The sequence below is a fragment of the Denticeps clupeoides genome, chromosome 2 (assembly GCF_900700375.1).
Source record: "Denticeps clupeoides chromosome 2, fDenClu1.1, whole genome shotgun sequence".
Lineage (NCBI taxonomy): Eukaryota > Metazoa > Chordata > Actinopteri > Clupeiformes > Denticipitidae > Denticeps > Denticeps clupeoides.
The window spans coordinates 29,669,796-29,692,214 of NC_041708.1; the positions used below are offsets into that span (position 1 = coordinate 29,669,796).

Consider the following 22,419-nt stretch of genomic DNA (forward strand, 5'->3'; position numbering starts at 1 on the left):
CAGGTGTATTCTAACACTGAACACATTCTTCTCCTGATTCCTCATGGTCTTATAAAAGAGTGAGTGAACGAGTATATTGTTCCAAAGCTAATTTTACTCTCTTGATCATGAATAATAATAGTTCAAGGTGACATTTAATCAACAAAGTACACTCCTCTGAATAAAGGTAAAGTCAATGCCCCTCCTAACAGAGCAACATTTATACTCAAAAACCAGTCAGTATGTAACAGTGGAAGGACAATTTACCCCTCTGCTGGGTGAGACTGGAAATTGATCATTCTGTATTTTTTACCCCGATTGTCATGTGTATCAGATTTCTGATTTTTAATGCCAGATTAGCAATTTTTCCATTAATGGTTATACAAAAAAAAGTAAAAAGTAAATAGCATATTATTTCCAACAATACCTTTTAAAAATCATCCACTTTGTCATACTAAATAGAAAAAAAAAATATTTCTACTGCTCAGATGCTCTGTTTACAGTGGGGTGGAAGTATCTGGGGAAAAAAGAGGAAGTGGAATTACGTGTATATATAAGTGCATATTTTTAAGTGCAATCTATTTCAAACCTTTCACATTTTCAGGAAATAAAGTGCAAATATCCACTGCTGTCTATAAAATAAAAATACCCAAATTCACTGCAAAGCAGAAAAGAAAGACATTTTTAGACTGTATCATTTACATTTCTTACACTTACAGCATTTATCAGACGCCCTTATCCAGAGCGACTTACAATCAGTAGTTACAGGGACAGTCCCCCCTGGAGACACTCAGGGTTAAGTGTCGTGCTCAGGGACACAATGGTAGTAAGTGGGATTTGAACCTGGGTCTTCTGGTTCATAGGCCAGTGTGTTACCCAATAGGCTACTACCACACATCAGGACAAGCAAGATGCTTTGCAGCAGAATTATTGTGCATCATGCATGATTTTAGGTGACACTGCCGAGTACACCAGTTAGGACAATTAAAACACGAGTTTTAATTAATAATAAACGAGTTTATTTGGACAAACGGGGTTGTAAAATCTGAATTGAAATGAAATCTTCGGCCGTGAATCAGTTCAGGAAGTCGAGGTCGCCTGCTCTTCCTGCCAAGCACTGAATGAGTCTTTTGAAAGAATCGAAAAACACGAATATATATAACAAAAGGGCATATGTATTTACTTTACTTACAGAATAGAGTAAAGGCATTTCTTTTTTCTGTTCCTCTTATGAGCTGAATGGCTACATATTATAGGGTGCTATTAAAAAAAAAAAAAAAAAAAAAAAAGCTAATTTTATAGTATTTTTAACTGATATTTCCACAAATTACTACTTTATTGTTTCTTTTTTATTTAGATGGGCATTTTTTGTTCTTCGTGTGTGGTTCAATGGTATTTTAATTCTACACATTTTATTCTAAAATTTTAAGTAATGTCAAAATAATTAAGGCAGCAATTGTTATTTTCATGTACTTTACTTAATATTTGTCACTTTCACTGTACATAAACACACAGACAGAGAGATAAGTCTTTAATGCATTTTTAGAATGTAGAAACAACTTCAGAACGCTCATACACAACTTAGCATCAAAACGTTATTTATTCTCATTTAAAACATTAATGACTCCTGTACTTTTGTTTCACATTCATATAAAATAAAAGCTAATAAAATAAGACATTAACAGAAGGCATATTTTTTAAGTTATATAAATTCATGGGTTCCAGCGTTAAAAAAAATAAAAAGTGCATCTTATCTGTCTGCAATGAAAGTCACTTTTTAACTGAATTTTACACAGATGACTACTTTATTGTTTCTTTTTAAGTGGCATAAATAAACATTAGTCATAAATACTTTATCTTAGTCATTCGCACTACGACTCTTCTTGACGGCAGAATTTTCCCCTGATGCTTTGCGCTTACGGGAGACGGCAGCAGGTTCCGTGTCCGAGCATCTGCTCAGGCAGTAGAGATCCACGGGGGGAAAGGGGTCCTGAACAAACACCCCCCCAAAAAAAAAAAAAAAAAAAAAAAGCACCTCGTTACTGCTACTGAAAAAGCAACACTTTCAAGACATTATAAGACATTCAGGTTTAAGTATGAAGAATTTAATTTTTTTTAAGGAAAGTGAAATGCTGTTTTAGTCAATGCAGATTGAAAAAAAAAAAAAAAAAGAAGAAAATTTTACATTATGAGAGCGAGTTTGCATGTTTTTTCGATGGAGAACAAGGAGGCCGAAATGTGTGTGTGTGTATGTATGTATATATAAAAAGTCAGATCACTTGATACAAAAGCTTGAATGTGAAGATAATTTTGCCAATAATAAAGATGCCAATCACCAAAACCAATTTGCAAGCAGCAAATCATTCAAAATAGATAGGTACTATCCAGTGAATGATTTATAGTCACTTAAGCTTCAGATAATATAAATAGTGTCATTTTGCGTTCATGTAATCGCAGGATCTGACATTGCGATTAGATTTACCACGCAGCCCTATTTATATTGTAGATCTAAGGATCTTTGAAGATAACAGGCCATTTCTTGAAATTGTGTACCAACCTGCATGAGGTAGTCAGCAATGTACTCTGGCCTCAGGCATTTCACTCCTTGGACTTGGATCTCGTTCATATCCACACGAAAGTCTCCGGGCTTCAGTCGACTGAAGTCTGCAAACAGGTGAGTGATATTCCTGTACAGTGAGGGAGAAGGCCCAGGCACCACCTAAAATGAAAACCATGAATATATAATAGAAAACTAAAACAAAGATATAAAGGTGTGTGACAGGACGAAGAAAGGAAAAGTGACTTGATATTAAAAAAAACAAACAAACAAACAAACAAATAAATAAAAATGTCAAAGGTGACTAGAACCTTAGCGCCTCCAGACTGCAGCAGTCTTCTGAAGCCGGCCTCCCTGGCCTGGTCAATGTTCAGCATGACTGTCCAACCACTAAACGCACCCTAAACAAAAAAGCTCAGAACATTCAGCTCACTGGCATTTGAAATTTCAGCCAATGCCTTCCTTTACTAATTCATTTAGGTAAACCTGTGCCTGCATGTGCCCCCAGTGCTCAGCCCCTGAAAATAGCATTTCATCTCTAAACACCACCAGTGAGTGAGTGAGGGAGCAAGTGAGGGACTAGCGACCTCATGGCCCTTCTTGTCCTGCAGCGTCTCTCTCCAGCGCTTGGCAGACAGGGCCAGTTTCTTCTGCTGGGACGTGATTGAGGGCAGAGCATCCAGGATGGAGCAATTTCCCCACTCATACTCATGCTCCTGTTAAAAAAAAAAAATCAAAAATCAAAATTAAAACAAGCTGGCAGTGTTGCCACAAGTGAGAAACAATTGGTTGCTGCTCTGATTGCAGCCTCATCATTTGTGGTTCAAGAAACGAAATCAAAAAGTTACACAACGCAGAAGAAGAACCGCTACACTATGATGACTTTCACCTTGATATTTTAGCGCGGATGTATACCTAGCCGAATTGCACTGTAGGGGGCGAGAACGAGTCTTTGAACTGTGAAATTACCACATCAAACGTGACGTGGTAACATGGATGCAGCTATTTAACTGAATAAACAGTTGGTAAACACAAGTACATCTTATTGAACATAATTTATTTTCAGTGAGATTAATCTAGATTAAGAAAATTAATCTATGCCCACCTCTATATATTATATATATGGGCTATACACACACACACACACACACACACACACACACACACACACACACAAATGCTTCACATTTAATTAAAAATGTATAATTAAATAAATAAACATTTATATTGATCTGGAGAAAAAAAAAAAAAAAAAAAAAAGTGCACATTTGCAAGGAACTGAAAGCTTAACTATTAATTTTTAATTCTTCCATCTTTCACAGACATCACCATTGAAATACATGGTCAGTCTCTTTGAGTTCATCACTGTAAGTGCTTCCTGTTTGTCTGAGTCTGTGTTCTCACACAATCCACTAAATTGACAAGAAAGTAAGACTTAAGGGACTGTCACTTACACAATCCAGTATTCAGCAAGATCCAGACCAGGGGTCGCATTTATAACTGTTGCGTATGCACCAAACGAGACCTAAAAGACGAGTACGCCTATTCATATGCATACGTTGCGATCTATAGAAACTTGACTGCACAATGTGCATATTTACGCAAACTTTGACCCAGGCATGCAAACATTTTGGGAGAAAAAAAAATGCAAAAATGCTCGGTGAGCAAAAATATGAGTGGCATTAGTACATATACAATAATTCCTTGTGATGGTGAGTAATACACCATACATTTAATTGCACTTTTTCACATATTTATAACAGTGAATTTGTAAGTAAAACATTAAATCTTAACTTAAACCTACACTTTTAAACAGCACTACAGCGTTTGAAATGTAAATGGATAAGTTGCGGCCGTCATTACCACAAACATTTGAAGACAGTGTGAAACACATAAATGCTTGTGCATAACGTAAAATGCGTAATGTAGCAGTTAAGGAAGCGGCCCCATAATCAGAGGGTTGCCAGTTCAAATCCCAATACACCAAGGAGCCACTGAGCAAAGCACCATCCCCCCACTGGGCTCCCCGGGCACCTGTCATGGCTGCCCACTGCTCACCAAGGGTGATGGTTAAATGCAGAGGACACATTTCATTGAGTCACTGCAGTGTTTCACAATGACAATCACTTCACTATCAATTCATTTTCATTATGGATATGCTGGCATTGTTAGAACATTATGCCAATGGCAGAATAAGAAGAGAATGGGTGTTCAAGGACCATGAAGATTTTTGGCCCATAAGACGATTTTGATTACTTAGGTGTGTGCTTTTGGAGCTGAGCTAAGTGCTGAACTGGGTCCAATGTTCTAGAGACCAACCTGAAGGAACCGCGCCATCACCAGTACAATTACAGGCACATGACTCAGCGGGAATTAGCCAACAAGAATATGTTATAATTAACAAAGTAGTTAGTTAGTTCTAAAGTTTGTTCAGGAAATACAAGAAATGTGATTTTATATTCAAGAAAGCTTTCATATTCATTGTTCATGTATTGAATAATTTTTATAAAATGCAGGCGACAGCAGCTACTCTCTCAAGCACTGGTTCCTCACCCCCGTTTTCAAAGCCCCAGAGCGCAGAGGAATGTTTAATGATGCACTCACTTCATTCACAGCATACTTTATTTTGTCTGTCATCACACTACTGTGACAAACCAATATATCAATTTTTCGGCTTACCACTTCACCCATAAGCACATCTATTTCAGATTCAGAAAAAAAAAATTCACTTCTAACTTTTCTCCTCGGTTGCCACGATGAGGTTTTTTTTTTTTTTTTCCAGGTTTACATCAGAGCCTTAATGAGGTGGAATATGCAGCAAATATACATTTGAACAATATCATAGTGTGATTTATAAAGCGTATATTGCTTGCAAGTGTGCACGTTTTCATAAATCTGACATTTTCTTTGTGGATATCGTTTTTATCTTTTGATTGCACATACACTTTTAGTAGGAGTTCTACGTTTTATAAAATGAAACCCCGGGTGTGTAGGGCTTCCCTGGATACACAATGTTGATAAGCAGCGCACTCTTCATAAAACTCTGCTGATGGGTATGCCAGTGGTTTCAGTGGTTGTGTGTGAGCTTGAATCTGGTTTGATATTAGGCAGGCTCCAGCCATAGAAAACACCCTCAACAGCCTGTAGACCTTTATTTGTCTGGGTGAGTGTCCCAATGCCTTGAAATGGAAAAAAAGGAAGCTGAACAAGTACCTTCTTTCTTTCTGCCATACACATCTTGCTCAGTAGCATATCGGTTTCAGCAACAAAACCCACACGTTTTTGCTGTAATATTCACAGGGTAGGACCCCAGATCTTCCAGTACATTGTGCACAGAAACTGCTGTGAGATTATTGGCTTGTTCCTTCCAGGATCATGAGCGGTCATCAGTTTGGAGCATTCATCAGAGGTGGATGAAGGTCAGCTTGACAGTGAGGGCCTGCAACTTTTCTTCTGTTTCAAGCAGACGCTGGATGTTTGTAACCTGATGGGAAGAACTCTCTATACAGAACATGCACTGCATTGTACATCACTGTCTCAAACCAGGTATTCCACCCTCATCAGCAGAAAATGGTGTTGTGCCGATACAAGAGTGAATGAATAAATGACTTTTCAAAAAAGTTTCAGCGACCACCTTCGCCATAGCCAACCACTGACACTTTTTTCCCCTCTGTGTCTGTGCATTTGACTGTGCAATAGTCCCACCTCAACAGTTAACACTCTTTCATCATTCGTCTTCCGCATTACGCTTTACTCAAGACTACCTCAGTGGCACCTTGGCAGCAGGTGGATCCCTCTCAAATGAGACATGGAGCAATTAATCCTAAATCACTGATCCAATGTGAACTACATAGTGCAGTGAGCAGTCCTCTCGGAACAATAGGTGGCCTAACGATTTAGGAAGCGGCCCCGTAATCAGAAGGATGCCAGTTCGAAGGTGCCACTGAGCAAAGCACGGTCCCCACACACTGCTCCCCGGGTGCTTGTCATGGCTGCCCACTAAAGCAGAGGACATATTTCGTTGTGTCACCGTGTGCTGTGATGCAGTGTTTCACAATGATCATCATTTCACTTTCAAAACACTAGACAGAGGAAACCTATGGTGTATCACGTATGTATTACGTTAACCTTACCTGAATAAAACACCCCTCTGCTCGACACGCCTCGAGGTAGGAGCGATGTAGGATCCACTTGCCTGCTGCCATAGCAGCCAGGTATTTCTCATTGCGCAGCGGATGACCCACAATGATATGTGAACAGCTTGGATCAAAACACTGCTTCTCCAGGACTACACCACCTAAAGAAATGCGGTACATTGAGTACAATCGAAACGATACTCTCTCTCTCTTTTTAAGAGAAGCAGGCAAATTACTGTTTTCAAAAGTAAAGTGAGAAGTCCCAATTAGCTGAGGTTCAAATTAATTGGTTTTCAAGATCATACCCAGTTCTTCTATGAGGTGGCTGTAGTCAATGCGTTCCTGTTGGCTGAGTGACGAGAGCTGGAATCGTGGTGTCTTTCTCACAAGCTCAGACTGATGGAAGGAAAAGGGGAGCCTATGAGTCAGAATATTCCTCAGCATCTAGAGTCATTTTCACTATTAAAATCAAGTGACTGGGATAAGACAGGAAAAACATACTTCTGGCTCTGGTTGAGCAGCTGCTACAGTGCTAGGGGGTTCAGGAATATGAATCTTTGACTCTGTTGAACTTGGTTCTCGGGTTGAAGTCCCCATATTTCCCTTCAGTTGCTCCTCAATAACTTCACAGGCCGCTGAGGGGAGTCCACAAGTAAAACATAAGCAAACATGTTGGCACAGAGACCTACAGTGAACATGTAGTGACTGCCACTGCGATACACAGACAGCAGAGCAAACAGAGCACACAATTGAATGTGTTCTCTGCATTTAACCAATCAGCCTTAGTGAGCTGAGGGCAGCCGTGAAGGGCATGAGGAGCTAGGCCACCACTGCCCCTGAAGAAGTAATATGATGCTAACTTAAACGGAAGCTTTCATATTCATTTCTGTTAACTATGTTAATATTTCATTTGTTTAAATAATTGCATCATTAAAATGGTAATCTGAGATCTTGTTACGTCCCTGGACGTATGCTCCCCATGTGTTCTGTGTGTCTGGCTGTTTTTGTGTCCTGTCTCTTTTAGGTTGACTTCGTGGGAGGAGTTGAAGCGTACCAGCTCCACCTACCATCTGCCTATTGGTCACCACCTATATAAACAGACTTCGGATGGTGTTCGGGAGGTCCCCAGGGTCTGCTAGGCCCTTACTCTTTTGGGAGGTCCCCAGGGTCCACGGAGATCTGCAAGGAGCTCCGTTGGGGATCTCATTCGTTTTTCTTGTTGCTTTGTGTGATAGACCCTTTGTTGTTAGCCTGTTAGCTTTATGTGCCCTTTTTGTTAACCTGTGTGTGTTTGTGTTATCCCCGATGGACCATCCCTTCCTTTAAGCTTTGTTGATGTTGGTTAGCGGTCCCGAGTCTGCTGTTTTAGTGTACCTGTTAGCTCACTCTAAATAAAAGAACTGTTTGTATGTGATGTTTGGTCCTGTATGTATCCGTGGACGTCCTCCTCTCCACATCCATGTCGCGTTTCTTAAACCCCTAGACCCCTAGGAGAGTGAAAGATCTAGATTTTCAGATGTGGTTCCCACAGATGCTCAAATGTAGTGATCTAAGGAAATTAACACCTTGCTCTGTGTTCCTTGAATATTACAAAGCTCCACTCTGATGAGTGGGAAATGTAAGTAATAATATAAGAAGCAGAGATAAATGATCCACAAAAGGCAATTTACAGTTATTAGAAGTGTGTGGCCCTGTACATTGTGTGTGGACAGCCTCTGTTTTCTTATTATCCATGAGTCTGAAATCTCATGATTGCCCTTTGTTGGTATCAGTAAGAGGACGGTCTTTTTAAATAAAGGAGTTTTTAGTATGGTATCAAATTAAGTAATCCATAATCATGTAATGCTATTGGTACAAAATAGGTATCATGACATCCCTACTCTGCTGGGAGAACATGTGTATGAACTCTCACAATCTGATCTTACCCATTTCAACCAGCTCAGAGTCAGTCATGGAGTCCTTGACAGGCTGGGACTGCTCAGGCACAGCAAAGGCAGCCAAGGGGTCCGAATACTGGGAAGGGCTGCCAGGCCACTGCAGATCAGCCAGTTTAGCACGCTCCTCTCGAGCAGTGGGGTCATCCCAAACGATCTGCTCACTCTGAGAGGGTTCCGTGTTCATCTCTGCGGACACGTGCCTGGAAAGTCTACATACAGTTCTTAACATGAATGTTTGTATCACATAAATCTTATACTTTAAGTTAACTAGCCTGACATAAAAGCTGGAAGTATTTTGTTCAATATATGGGATATCAAGCAACAGGTTGAGACAGTTGCACATTTCTTTAGTTGATTGCTTGTCTTATGAATTTATTAATAAAATTAAAAAAAACACACCTGGCAGCCTTTGTGACTGCCTTTGTTACCATTATGCTCCCAAGATCATAATTAAACTATGAATCCATATAATTTTAAGACTGAATGGAACATAACCAGTATATCAGGCAAATATAAGTTTAACAAGGGTTGATGAGGTCCTATTTTCAATCTGAAGTTCTACTATTAACAATGTGGCAATGTGTTCTATTAAATCAATTCCATTTTAATGTAACCTTACTGGTGCAATAAGTTATTTTCAGTTATGTAGAAAATGCAGTTATACAGACTCATAGGCACAAAGGGCACCAAAAATCAGAAACCAGGCAAAACAGAAATAGTTGTAATCTGGAGCTCAGTTTTCGTGTTTTTGTAGTTGGCCTACCTGCGGGCCTCTCGGCTGCTGCCTCTTGTGATTCGGACTGGTCGACCCAAGCTGCTGGGAGTGTGAGGGTGGGAGTCTGTACCCCCAAATCCGCCCCGGCCACTAGTCACCTTAGTAGCAGACATGATTTCCTGCATCTGCCGTTGGAGTGACTCCCTCATCTCCAGAGCATCAGTAAGATCTGGTGGTGGGGGAGATTAAACGTCAAATAGTGTTTTTTGCAATGGTGGCATGTGAATTAAGGGCAGTTTGTTCAACAGGTGAAGGTTTTGGCGCTTTCAGACTGAACGTGACATGTGCTGTGCTTTTCGCCTAAACCCATTATTTTCTATGGCTTTCATGGTGCAAGTGTGGCCATTTGGCGGCCTTGTGTGTGTACCGCGGTCAGAGTTGAAGTTTGTTGAACTTTTCTGTACAAACTGCTGTCCTTAACTCTTGTATTTGAAAACATAATGTGAAGTAATGATCAAAAAATATGGGATGCATCGCAAAGCATCGATATTCATAATCAAATCATAAGCCCAGTCAAGGTTCACACCTCTAATAGCACTCAATCACACCTGCCTTCAATCTAGGACCTGTGCCTCTCAAGAACTAGGAAAATAATCACAGATATCTCATGCCAAATCTGTCACAGACACACCATGACTTCAAAATGTCCACTCATGCTACATAAAAGATTCACTACTCCCTCAATAAATTAAGAATTTTCAAAAAATGTGGGAGTTTTTCCTACAATATTATAAGGACATTCAGCCTCCTGATTAGGCCATACCCTCCCTTTGATGGAAGGTAAAGCAAACAGAACAAATTATTTATTTAAATAGGATAATATATATTTAATATTAAAATAGGAAAATGAAAAACTTTAATGTTCAGTGCTTTAAACAAACATGTTTAAAGAAGATACATCTATATTATAACTGTGTTCAGTGTTTTGTTTCATTGAATAATAAAACTTTCTGCTAAAAAAAATGGTTCTGCAAATTGAGAATTTTAAACTATGCTTACATCATAGGACTGTATTTCTATGTTCTCACCTCTTCTCTCTGGGCTTCTGTAGTCAGATGTTCCCCCTCTACTGCTATTGCGCTGTGGAGTTTTGATATCTGTGACATCCTCTGTTCCAGGAAAATGCTAAATGACATATGTAGACAAGTGAAAATTTAATAAGTTAGCAACTGGTATTCAAAGGAAAGGCCAGTAAGGATGTTTGTTACAATGTTGTATCAGATCACTGTACTTATTGTCACAATAGTCACAAATGTCTGACACTGGCATATGATCCTCCACAAATTAATAGACTGTGTCCATTTTGTTGTACCATGTTGACCAAATGCAAAAACACACACAGGAACCATCTAACAGCAGATATCCATTATATATTTAAGATTAAGAGTGTGAGTAACATTATTTAAAAAAATATTCATTTTTGGGCTAGGATCACAAACACGAAATGTTAAGCCAATTAAGGGGTTTGTACACTCAAAACCAGTTGACAAGTCACTTCTAATTCAATCCATTAAGATAAAATAAAACAAGTGTGTATAATGATAAAACATATGTGCATAGTGAGGGTTGTCATTATATATGTGTTATTTGGTTTAAAAGGCTACCTGGTCCTCTTCTGTGAACGTTTTCTGCTGAATGATGGGAGGTGAAGTTTTCTGGGTGCTGTTTGGTATCTGGCTCAAGGTCAGACTCATTTTAGGGTTAAAGGTGAAGGGAAAAAGAGACTCCGCAACATGCTTCTGTTCTTCAGCACACTGTGAATGACAATGGGAGACAAGAGAAAATTAGCAGAATTATTATAGGTCAAAGGTCAGCTCACAATTATGTCCCATTAGGCAACAAATAGGCCTTCAGAGGAAAAACGCCATTTTGAAATAAAGGGCTGGCTCTGAAAAAAGGACCTTTTGGAATAAAAACTGCTGACATTATCTGTGTTGTTGGGTAACAATAATGACCATGAAATAATTTTTCACAATAATAAAGTACATTTATATAGCAGAATGCAATACATTTCACAATAATCAGCTGCATGTGTGTAAAATGTGTTCCAATTATTTCTCTGTTTTTCTATGGCTATTATATATTATTCTCTTATTTACTCATAGGGTTATTTATTATGTTATATTTATTTATGATCACTTTGGAGTTCAATACACAACAGATTGGTAGGAAGTTGACAAACACAATAAGGAATTCTAATTACTATGTACAATTTTTACAGAAGTGGTATGAGTCAAGGTAAATAGCGCTCTATTATTCCTGTTTAAAACAAAGATAACTGAGATGTTTATAGATATATAATATTTGATGCAACAACTGGAACACAGATTCATACAATATGTCATGTTTAGACCTGGTCCCCTTTATCAGAGAAATTATTCACATTACATATTGCTGTGTACACAGACACATTATTAGATATCACATTAATTTAATGTGCTGTAAGAAGGTGCAAATAGTATGCAGCCCACACAACCAATGCTGTATATTCTTTAGTCTTCACATCAGTTTCTTCAGGAAATGATTGTAAGAGCTGCCTATTTAGAACAAACCCTCATGCACCCCCCTCATAAATGCCTATGATTTATTAGAACTGCTTTCTCTTCGTGTGGGCAGAAAGAGTCAAATACCATCAGTAGCCAGTGCTCAGAAACCACATGTAATCCTCTCTCCTTCACGGCTTTAAGCTCCTTGCTGTTGTCTCCAGCTTTTCCTTCAAAGATGTAGTGAGTCACAGAGTCATCACAGGACAACCTGACAACACGAGAGACTAGACTTAAAAACCACATGCTTAGAACATGATTCATGAGTACTGTGGGTTCTGTGATCTCACAAATGGTCTGAATGAGATATTTTACCTGTAGTCAGCACCCAGCATAGCAGCAATGGAGTGGAGTTCCCCCTGTTTCCGAACAAGTCTTTTGCTCACACAAATGACCACACCAGACAGCGGGGCAGGGTCCTCTGGCACCTACAACAGTGTGAAAACACGATGGTTCACATTGTTTGTCTCTAAGTGAGTACATGAAATACACAGAATCACTGTGTGTAACATGCTATCAGTTTTTAGAAGAGTTTGATCCCATACGCAGTAAAAAGTGATCAAATTTTAAATGTTGTATTTGGGCAGAGTTCATGGTAAAACTTCCATAGTGCACTAAGAACAAATTGGCAAATGTCACTTCTCAATTCATTAAAATGTGTGGGGACAGTAACTTGCTCAATTGCACCTCGGTGGTTTGGGATTTGAACCCCTTTCTTTACCCAGTTGGCCACCCTGGCCCTTCAGAAGCTTGATTTGATATTAACAGTGTATGGCTTGACAATGTTTGCATACCATAGGTTGAGGATCCTTATTCAGTGGAGGACTTGCTCCCAGGGAATTGTGGTTAGGGCGAAAGCGTGTGCTATTAGCCACTGCAGCCTCCAGACCCCTCCTGAACACTTCAGTTAAAGGAGTCTCCGCCTTTTGCTGCATGATGTCCTCAGGGGTTTTTAGACCATCTAATACACCCTAAACCAAGAAAAGCACAGATTTTCAAGTGGAATTTATGTATAATGATCTATACATCTATATCACAACCTAGATCAGCTATTGCTATTACAATCAGGGTTCTTTTTTTTACAAAAGAATTTCCACAACTTTTCAATTAGTCTATGGCACATTTTAATGACCATATGTTCTCTGACATTTCTGCACAATAAATAAATAAAACCACTAAATCAAACTATTAAACTAAACTTATGACTACCCAGAAAAGCTAAACTGAAATGACAGTATTTCTTCCTCCAAGGTTATGCAAGCCCAAAACAAGAGTAAAATGGCTTCCATTACTTTGGGGAATAGATCAGTTGTCATTTATATTCCTTTTAAAATGAGACACTTGGCTGAGAAAGTTCTGGAATATGGAAGCAACGCATGATGGAAGTACAACATGATGTGGTTCACTAGGTAAAGCTAGCAAAGACTCAAATACGACAATCTTGTGGCCCAGAGCTGATGTTACAGCTTTAAAGTTACAGAAAAATCACCATACCACCAAAACAAAGAACCTATTTTCTGATTAAATACGTATTGCAGTGGTGAATACATTGCAGCTATGAACAACTCCTTTAACTGATTAACTGCATTTCCGAAAAAGCATAATACAACCCTATACCAAAATTAAACCAAATGCTAAAAAGTGGTGAGGAGAGGAGGAGGAAAAAAAAAAAAAAAAAAAAAAAAAAAAAAAAAAAACCTTGCTGAATAGAGAATTGGGGGAATCAGAAAATAGGTCATGTAGTGTAATGAGTATAATGATTAGGTATTTTACTAATCATACAACAGGGCAAAGAATTTAATCAATAATTTGGAAATGGGTGGTAGTAGCCTAGTGGGTAACACACTCGCCTATGAACCAGAAGACCCAGGTTCAAATCCCACTTACTGCCATTGTGTCCCTGAGCAAGACACTTAACCCTAAGTTGCTCCAGGGGGACTGTTCCTGTAACTACTGATTGTAAGTCGCTCTGGATAAGGGCGTCTGATAAATGCCGTAAAATGTAAATGTAAAATGTAAATTTAATACTTTTATAGCCATATTTTAGTTAATCATTTATGCACCTGTGAAACTATAAAAAGTTTAACATAATATAAACAATTTACAGCAATAATGTGTAATCAATTTATGGTGAATGCTCGGTGTTTGTGGCCACATTAGAAAGAAGACAAAACCATATGATTTCCAATCATCCAACCTCACCCAACCTTTCTTCAGAATTTATTTTTTTGACCCTTGTTTCACTTTCTGAGTTCAATCTGAGCTTACCTCAATTTGAAACCTTGGTTTGAACAGCTTATCCTTGGAGAGGAAACTAGAGGGTGTATCCAGTGAAACAGGCTCTTTTCTGTGCTGGAGAGGGGTGGCAGGGTCCGGTACCTGGGCCTTGTCTGGCTGACCTCTGAGCCTGCGTAAGGCTGAATGGGCAGTCCTGCTTTGCAAACGACTCACGTCCAGAGGGGTGATGGTGGCTCCATTCTGTGGGCCCAGGAGGGGAATCTCTGGAGAAGGATGGCGGGTAGCAGGCAAAGGAGTTTTTTGTGACCCCTCCACAAAACTGTCCTTGGTTCGTTCTAGAGAGTTAAGACATAGATGTTCTTTCTATGGGTTTTCAAGGATAAATCATTCATTTTCAGTACTACACAATACAATACACCCAAATAGAATTATTAACAGGAATGCATTGTTCTCAAAGCAGACAAATTCTAAGAATACCCAGAAAGTACACCTTGACCTCTTTTAACCTCTAACCTGGAGAAGGAGGCAAATCCACAGAGTAGCGATGCTCGTCAGCCTTTCGACCCAACCTGCCAGACTCAACGACCCATTGCAAAGAGACAGCAGGAAGACCCCACTTTTGAGCTGCCAGGTACTTAGATCCTTCTGGTGCGCGCAGGACCAGGTGTGTGCTGGCTAACATGCCTTTACGCTGGTTTGCTATGCGGACAAAAAAATCTTGAACACTGCAAAATTAGATCAGGAAAGATGCGATTAAGGTCATGCAACCCAGCATTTCACCCCACATTGCAAAAGATGGACCAGGCATATGGGAAAGCACACATCCCATAATGTCTATTTCCTTTAAATGATGGAATATGGTAAATTAATGTTCAAAAGGACCGGCAACAATGTCTAAAAAACATTACAAATACTAACTCACTTTGCACCAAGATGTTTGGCCAGCTCAACGAGAGACTCCCTCTCGGCCCCTGTGAACTGGCTAACAGAAAGCACACATCCCTTCAAAGGAGAACGACCCTCAACAACTGCAACAGGAGTAAAAAACGGGTGAGCGCAAAGCTCCATGATGCAGTGCTGCTCCACACACACGGCCTACACACACAAATGAAAAACACGAAACATGTCAAATACAGATTGCACAGGCGTTATTACTGGACTCCTGAAAAAGGACTGACTATTTATTTTATATGATTTTTTTTTTTTTTTTTTTTATATGAATAGCAATAGTATTGCTATTTTTTTCTGTATTTATAATAATATGAAACTCAGTCAGTTCCAGTTATTCAGGGGCTATTAATAGCTCACTGGAAAACAACCTAATGGAAATCACCGAAGAGCCCCATCACAATTTATACACCCTGACAGGCATGCATAAACGTCTTCATTCGTACCAGCCAAGTGTCCGTGGCAACCTCTGCCACTGTGCACTCCACTTCACAGCCTAGCAGAGGGACGATGGCATAGTCAGCTACCGCCCTGCGGCGCCCACTCAGCACCCTGCCAGCATTCTCAGTCACTAACATGGTGAGCTGAGCCTCGGCCTCCACACCAAAGCCCACCAAGATGAAACGCTTTCCCGCGAAAAGCCCCGCCTCTGAAGACTCATGAAGGGTGGAGTCTTGCGGGGGAGGAGGAACTGGGTCTGGTTGTTGCACCGCAATACCGGGTCCCCCACTGTTGGTTTCATCCAGTTTAGGAAAGGACACTGAGAATAACATTTTTTGTTGATTTTTAAAGTTGGTTATTGCAAAATTACTGTGTGTGCAAACCTAATAAAAGCACGAAAAGCAGTCTTACCCACAGTAGGATCGTCATCCAGGTACTGAGAGAGCAGGTCATCCACAGCTTTGCTGTGATGACCAGGGCTGTGGGTAGTGACCACAGCAGTAGAGAACGTGGTCAGTGTGCTGGAAGGACATTGAGCTAGTATTTTAACAGGTTCTGGGACAGGTGGCAGACAAGCAGGGTGGAAGTAGCCTTCCTCTGGGAGCAAAGAACCCTGGGTAAAAGAGTCTAAGAGCCACTTTACAGTCACAATGTGTGGCCTAGGAAACAAACACAAAAGCACAATGTAGCCCTTATTAGCACTATAGCTCTATAGACTCCTGAATGTTTTAATTGGGCAATTATTTTGATGCAATAAACCACAAACACCAAATGGTCTCACTCAATTACAACATAAAAGCCATGGAGCAAGCTGATACCTGTGTGTGACCTTGGACAGAAAGCCCTTGAGGTCTGGATCAGCCTCACCCATGACTATGTGAGTGAGTTCCTCGCTGGGCTGGTTGAAACGCAGGCCACCAGCAGCGTTGACAAGGCGGCGCAGCTTCTCCAGCCGCTTTCCAGACATGCCACAGAGGAACAACTGAGGAAGATAAAAAAACAGGACACAGCAGCACAGCATAAATGGGAAAGGAAATGGTTTGCTATGACAAAATTAAAAGGGGGAAATAACAAGTCAAGCCCACATCTGAGTCTACTGTTTTTTGCACAAGACTGAGAACATATCGAATAAAATCCTACTTTCAATGTCATTTTAAGCCATTGGCATTATTCCCCAAGCATGACAACACTGCTGTCACCTTCACATTGTTTTTAATCAACAATGGCCGGCGCGAAGAAGAGAGACAAGTCTCATTCAGGGTGAACAGACATCATCTTTTCGACAGATGCATCTTGTCTTTTAAAAAAAAAAAAAAAAAAAAAAAAAAAAGTTTGTTAATTGCATTTGGCCCAAGATTTTAGAACTGTCTGGGTTTTTGAGCTAACTGATAATTCATCACATCATAGGCATCTATCATAAAATAGTCGTTATCCTACATGCTTGTCCACTTCCACTCATGCTAGTGAGCTGGGACCAGAAAAGGAGAGTTCGTTAGTGGGCTTTGAGCATGAATATATAAAAGGAAACTTTCACCAATGAGGAGTACCTGGAAAAGTAAAAAAAAATATTTTCCTCTATTTACTCATGCATTCTTGGGTGTTTATTTTTTTTGGCCAAACAAGAAACAAGTCAACTGTAACACTGAAATATTACTGGCTTTGCCAAGATAATCCACTATATATATATATATATATATATATATATATATATATATATATATATATATATATATATATATATATATATATATATATATATATATATATATATATATATATATATATATATATATATATATGAGTTTGTGAGTATTAATATATAACAAAATACCTTACAACCATCCAGCAGGTCATCAGCAGGACAAACAGTGAGATCAAGGGTATCTACAGGGTCAGAGGTCTCTAGACGACTGCTTGTTGCCGTGGTTGTGAGGGCTGTGTCATTCACGGTCTCGCCGAGATTGGAAATGTGACTCAGTCCCAGCAGCGAGGGGCCATCTGTATCAGCAACATTCAGTTCATTACATCAGGAATCCATTGAACTCAATGAGCCTCAAAAGGCTCAGCTCTGGTCTACAGGACTAGCAGAAAAATGACAGCAAGTCCACAACTGACACACAGAGAAGGTGCTTCTCACCCTGCTGTTTGTTCCTGCTACTGCCTGTTGGTGTAGAAGTGGTGGGCTTGCTGTGCTTCTGAGTGGATGGCTCCACACGATAGTTGCTCTCATCTTGGCAGAAGCCCTTTTCAATGCTGTCAAAGAGCCAATTTATAGACACGCAATAGACATTCCACTTCTGGGCACATTCATATTTTGGACCTGAAAACAAAAAAATAATGGTGTAATGACACTGCTATTAGTCAAATGTCTAATAAACAAATCAGGCAAATACAACATCAGGGCCCAGTTGTTCAAAAAAGTAATCCAATGGGATTTTGGATAACAGATTGGATTGAATCTTAAAAATTGGTTGTTCAAACAGACAAGAGGGTTTTAGAAACCAATCTCAATTTTAAATCAGGATCAAAGAGTAACTATGTGTTGTTCCAAAGGTAAATATAAATACATAAGTCCCAGAAATAAATAAGATCAGATCCTGAGGGCAGTGGTGGCCTAGCGGTTAAGGAAGGGGGTACGTAAGTGGCACCACTGAGGTGCCACTGAGCAAAGCACCGTCCCCACACATTGCTCCCCAGATGCCGGTCATGGCTGCCCACTGATCACCAAGGGTGATGGAAAATGCTTCTCTGCTTTTAACCTTCTGGATTAATAAAGTATAAATAAAGTAAGAGTTGATCCCAAGATGAGTTTTTACAATTCTTAAACTAGGATAGTTGCTGTGAAAATAAAGCCTTACAGTGGAAAAAAAAAATCCCTAAAAAAAAAAAAAAAAAGTACATTTAAAAAATCTAAATAAAGTACCCATTGAATTTAAATGGAAGTGTGAGAATCTGACTTTAAAGTATTTATTTTGTGTGGTTTTCTGTTTCTTCCAAATATGATAAATATATACTTAATGGTATGCAGTAGGCTACACCGTTGGTTCCATTTAAGGCACAAATAAATCAGATATGGTAATCTGATTTATTTGGATACAATCTTGTGTTGCATTGAAAAACCATCAAAAAAGTAAACGGAATTACCAGATCCTGAATGGCAAAACCGGGGATTCCACATGGCAAATCCATTTAATTTTTATCCAGATTAAGTAGTTAACAACTGGGTCCAGGGCATCAGCGTGCGATCCTGTGCCCCTAGCAACTCTACTCACCAGAGGGTTCACTGACGATAAGGTGTGTGCACTCGTTCATGCGAAGCTGGGCTGAGTACTGGCCCCCGTGCATCTCACACACCCTCTGGACCTCCCGCCGCTCGACAGTGGAGAGGCCCGTGACACAGATGGTGCAGCCACGGAGCACTGGGCATAGGTAATCTTCCAGACGAAGTTCAGTGTGCTGGAAAAGGCTGAACATACGGAAACAACAAGCAGAGACACACAAATCAACTGAAAATGGGCCAGAGGAAGCAATTCAAGGAACATGTTTGGCAATTATCAACACTTTTTGAACAAGTCGACATATTTTGCCAAGATAATCCAAATGTTTTTGATGTGACTAAACTCCTCAAAACAACAGCCATACAGTCAAATTCAATATATGCCCATTCTGAACCACACCTCCTACAAATCATTATTCTCAAACTGTGTGATTAAATGCAGTGTAGTTGTTATTCTTAATTTCCTCAATCTTGCACAGTTAAATGTCCAGTTGTTCTGCATTTGACTGCAGTACTGACGAAATGACAGTGTGTGATGAAAAAAATTCTAATTATTAATCCTGTGTGAATTAACAAAAAGCAGGTGTTAATGGCAGTACTCTGGGAGGCAAATGTTCTCTCAGGTGATAATGCCGGTTCGAATCCCAAACACTGAGCAAAGCACCATCCCCACACACTGCTCCCCGGGTGCCTTTTATGGCTGCCCACTGCTCACTAAAGTAATGGGTTGAATGCAGGGGACACAGGCTGAGCTTTGTTGCTGAGTCTGCAGTGTATCACAATGATAATCACTTCACTTTCACAATGCTGTGTAATACTTCCTACAAGATGGTCACCTGTTTTGAGATTTTTCCCAGCATGCTTTCACCCAGCTGGGCAGAAGAACGGGTTTTCCAAGGTTAGCCGCCACAACATACTTCTTACTGCCCACTTCACCCGCAATAAGGTGTGTGACAGCCACATTTAGGTCGCGGTAGACACGCCCGCCCATAAGCTGCACTAGATCCATCACCTCGGCCTGAGGGACAATAATAGACTGATTACTGATAAGTTATTTAGACTAAAATAAACACATCACGGGAAAGCATATTTAACAGACAGGACATTTTGGAGGTGCTCTATATGACATTGTGTGTGGGAAGCGTTTGCTAATCATCAGTTCACATATTCACAAACAAATTTCTTAAATAAAAGCATTAATAATGCATCGGCATGTTTGGTTAGTAATTATTTTGAGATGAACTTTGTTGATAAAAATATTCTCTGTCTGACCAAAACAAATGACACTCAAACAAAAAAGGACTGGGTAAAGACATTCCTGATGTAGCACATGACAAGTTTTTGCTTTTATCACATCTCATACAATACAGCAATATCGGTCCCTTAACCAGACTCCTGGCGTGTGGATGAGCTTACCCTCGTGTCCTTATCCAGACTGGTGCAGGAGACAGTGACATCAGCCATAGCCATGCTGTAGACAGGTACTTCAGCTTTAGGCACACAGCGTTGCTGCTGCAGACAGTGTAGCACCACCAAAGGACTGACAATCCGGCAACCCAACTAACAAAGTGGTGTGGAGATCAATCAGTGCATCAGTATCTATATATATTACTTAAAACAAGAATTAGAAATCAGAAATGTGAAATTAAGTAATATTTGCACGATCCACATTCATGGCCTTGGTATTGCTGATACGGACCTTCTTACAATGCTCAAAGGCATGGCCGGAGAAGGTGCTGAAGATGTACAGAGACTTGTCATTGTGATCCAGCTGCAGTGCTGCTTCTTCTTCTATGGCCTGGAGGTTTTTCTCGGAGTGCGACTCGACAATTGCCTGGCGAAAACATAAAAGCACACAGAAATCAGAAAGAAAACCCAAAACATTATTTTGAAAGACTTTTCTCCTACCTCATAAGCCTGAGATGAAAATGTGCTTCTTGGTCCTTTGGGGTCTACAAACTTCACAAAATATTGTTCTTTGCTCGAATTAGGCATCTTGTCAGATCCCTTAAACGAAAAGCAGACACATCCTGGTCAGGAACGTTTCAGGAACACGAACTAGAGGCATTAGGCATTGTTGTTATTCTTCTACGTGTACACGACCCTCGCTGGAACATTACTGGAGAATGATGATAAGGGGTAAACCACCGCCCTGCTTCCCTTTCAAGTCCTTAACCTGATAACTAAAGTATTTGAGCACTAGCAAGCATCACAGAAACGTTAACCAATTACGTAGCAAACGAAAGAGCGCCTCGGCTAGCATGGCTAGCAGTACTGATGCATTCGTATTAGGCAGATGAGCCTGGGGGGGGGAGTAAAATACACTTTTAACTCGTTTTTCTTTTGAAACATGAATAGTCTGACTCACCCGCAACACCTCGTACAGCAGTCCGAGCTTAAAAACCCTAAACGTGTCGGCGTCACGGACCAAGAATGCTGGTTAAAACGTCCGGAAGGTAAATAAAGAACGACCAAGAGCTATAACAAATCCAACGAGGTAAACAGGAGTCGGTCCCCCATGTTTCGCTTCCAGGTTTCCCGTGGGAAGAAAAGAGATTTTCGCGCCCAATCGTTTTGAGGCGGACGTCTGTTTTGTGCTCTCATTGGTGCGACGTGACGCGAGGCGACGTGCGTCGACTGCGCCACCATGTTGGAGCGGGATTCAATGGACGATTACTGAAAACAACTACAGCAAAAAAAAAAAAGTCAGAATTGTGTGTTGGGTCGGAGCTATAAAGCCGCAGTTAGTGTTTAATGAATGAAAATGTGTTTTGTTTTTTTAATATATATATATATACACACATACAAACCTTCTACTTCAATGTGTTTACATTATTTTCATGACCATTTACATTGGTAGATTCTCACTGAAGGCATCAAAACTATGAATGAACACATGTGGAATTATGTACTTAACACATGCTCTCGCAGCGCGATATTACGGCCTGTATGTCTGGAAAATCCATATCCAGACAGAGCATTGAAACACGTACCGTTCCAACATGGCTGCTCCGTAGACTTAACAGACTCCATGCTGTTTACGTTATTTGCGTACGTATTGCATGAAGAAGCCGTGAGTAATCCACGTTTGAGTTTCTAGATTTGAAGATCTAACGCGCACCCCATACAGGTCGTCTGTACTCGCATTCTCTGGTGGCAGTTCTGTTCAGGTACTCCACTTTTCCTCCAGTTATCATTTTAATCAATTTGGGCCCAACCTGTTCCCAAAACGGTGAGATTTACCTGTATTAGCATCCAATGTTCACTTAAATCAATGTGTTTTGTTAAAATAAATCAAATTTAAAGGAACAACATGTTACTTGTAAGCACCATGGGTCTGAGAGTAATGAAATTTCAATTCTCTGCATGCCCTGTACATGTAGCAGAATTGACAATAAAGCTGACTTTGACTAATAAATGAAACCTAAATTTGAGGTATTGAACCATCTACAGGCTTTAACGACACATTTCCCCATTAAAATGTGCACAAATACACCAAATCTTTAAAATGAGCTATTTTACAATAACGGAATAAATTAATCTGCATTTTCTCTTTACCATGATCTGAATGGATATTTGGGATTTATC

The 22,419-nt window shown here is 40.0% G+C and overlaps 1 protein-coding gene across 1 annotated transcript; it reads right to left on the reverse strand.

Annotated features, from left to right (window-relative positions):
* Positions 1–1,477: 1,477 nt before the first annotated feature.
* Positions 1,478–21,426, reverse strand: topbp1 (DNA topoisomerase II binding protein 1). Its single transcript, XM_028967294.1, has 28 exons — positions 21,200–21,426; positions 20,740–20,838; positions 20,531–20,665; positions 20,248–20,391; positions 19,668–19,849; positions 18,827–19,020; positions 17,692–17,874; positions 17,386–17,552; positions 16,373–16,536; positions 15,966–16,213; positions 15,560–15,873; positions 15,088–15,260; positions 14,679–14,890; positions 14,196–14,500; positions 12,722–12,898; positions 12,243–12,355; positions 12,015–12,138; positions 10,989–11,138; positions 10,413–10,509; positions 9,373–9,553; positions 8,598–8,818; positions 7,174–7,307; positions 6,978–7,068; positions 6,670–6,833; positions 3,124–3,252; positions 2,848–2,937; positions 2,537–2,698; positions 1,478–1,969 (listed from the first exon to the last, which is right to left on the reverse strand). The coding sequence occupies exons 2-28, from the start codon at positions 20,824–20,826 to the stop codon at positions 1,838–1,840; spliced, it is 4,473 nt and encodes a 1,490-aa protein (XP_028823127.1). The 5' UTR covers positions 20,827–20,838; positions 21,200–21,426; the 3' UTR covers positions 1,478–1,837.
* Between the last annotated feature and the right edge of the window lie 993 nt (positions 21,427–22,419).

Excerpts from the sequence above, each read along its gene's own strand:
- topbp1 (XM_028967294.1), bottom strand. The coding sequence starts at position 20,826 with ATGCCTAATTCGAGCAAAGAACAATATTTTGTGAAGTTTGTAGACCCC. Across the intron at positions 8,819-9,372 it reads AGCAGCCGAGAGGCCCGCAG|ACTTTCCAGGCACGTGTCCG; the intron begins GTAGGCCAACTA and ends AACTGTATGTAG. Across the intron at positions 6,834-6,977 it reads CCACCTCATAGAAGAACTGG|GTGGTGTAGTCCTGGAGAAG; the intron begins GTATGATCTTGA and ends GCATTTCTTTAG.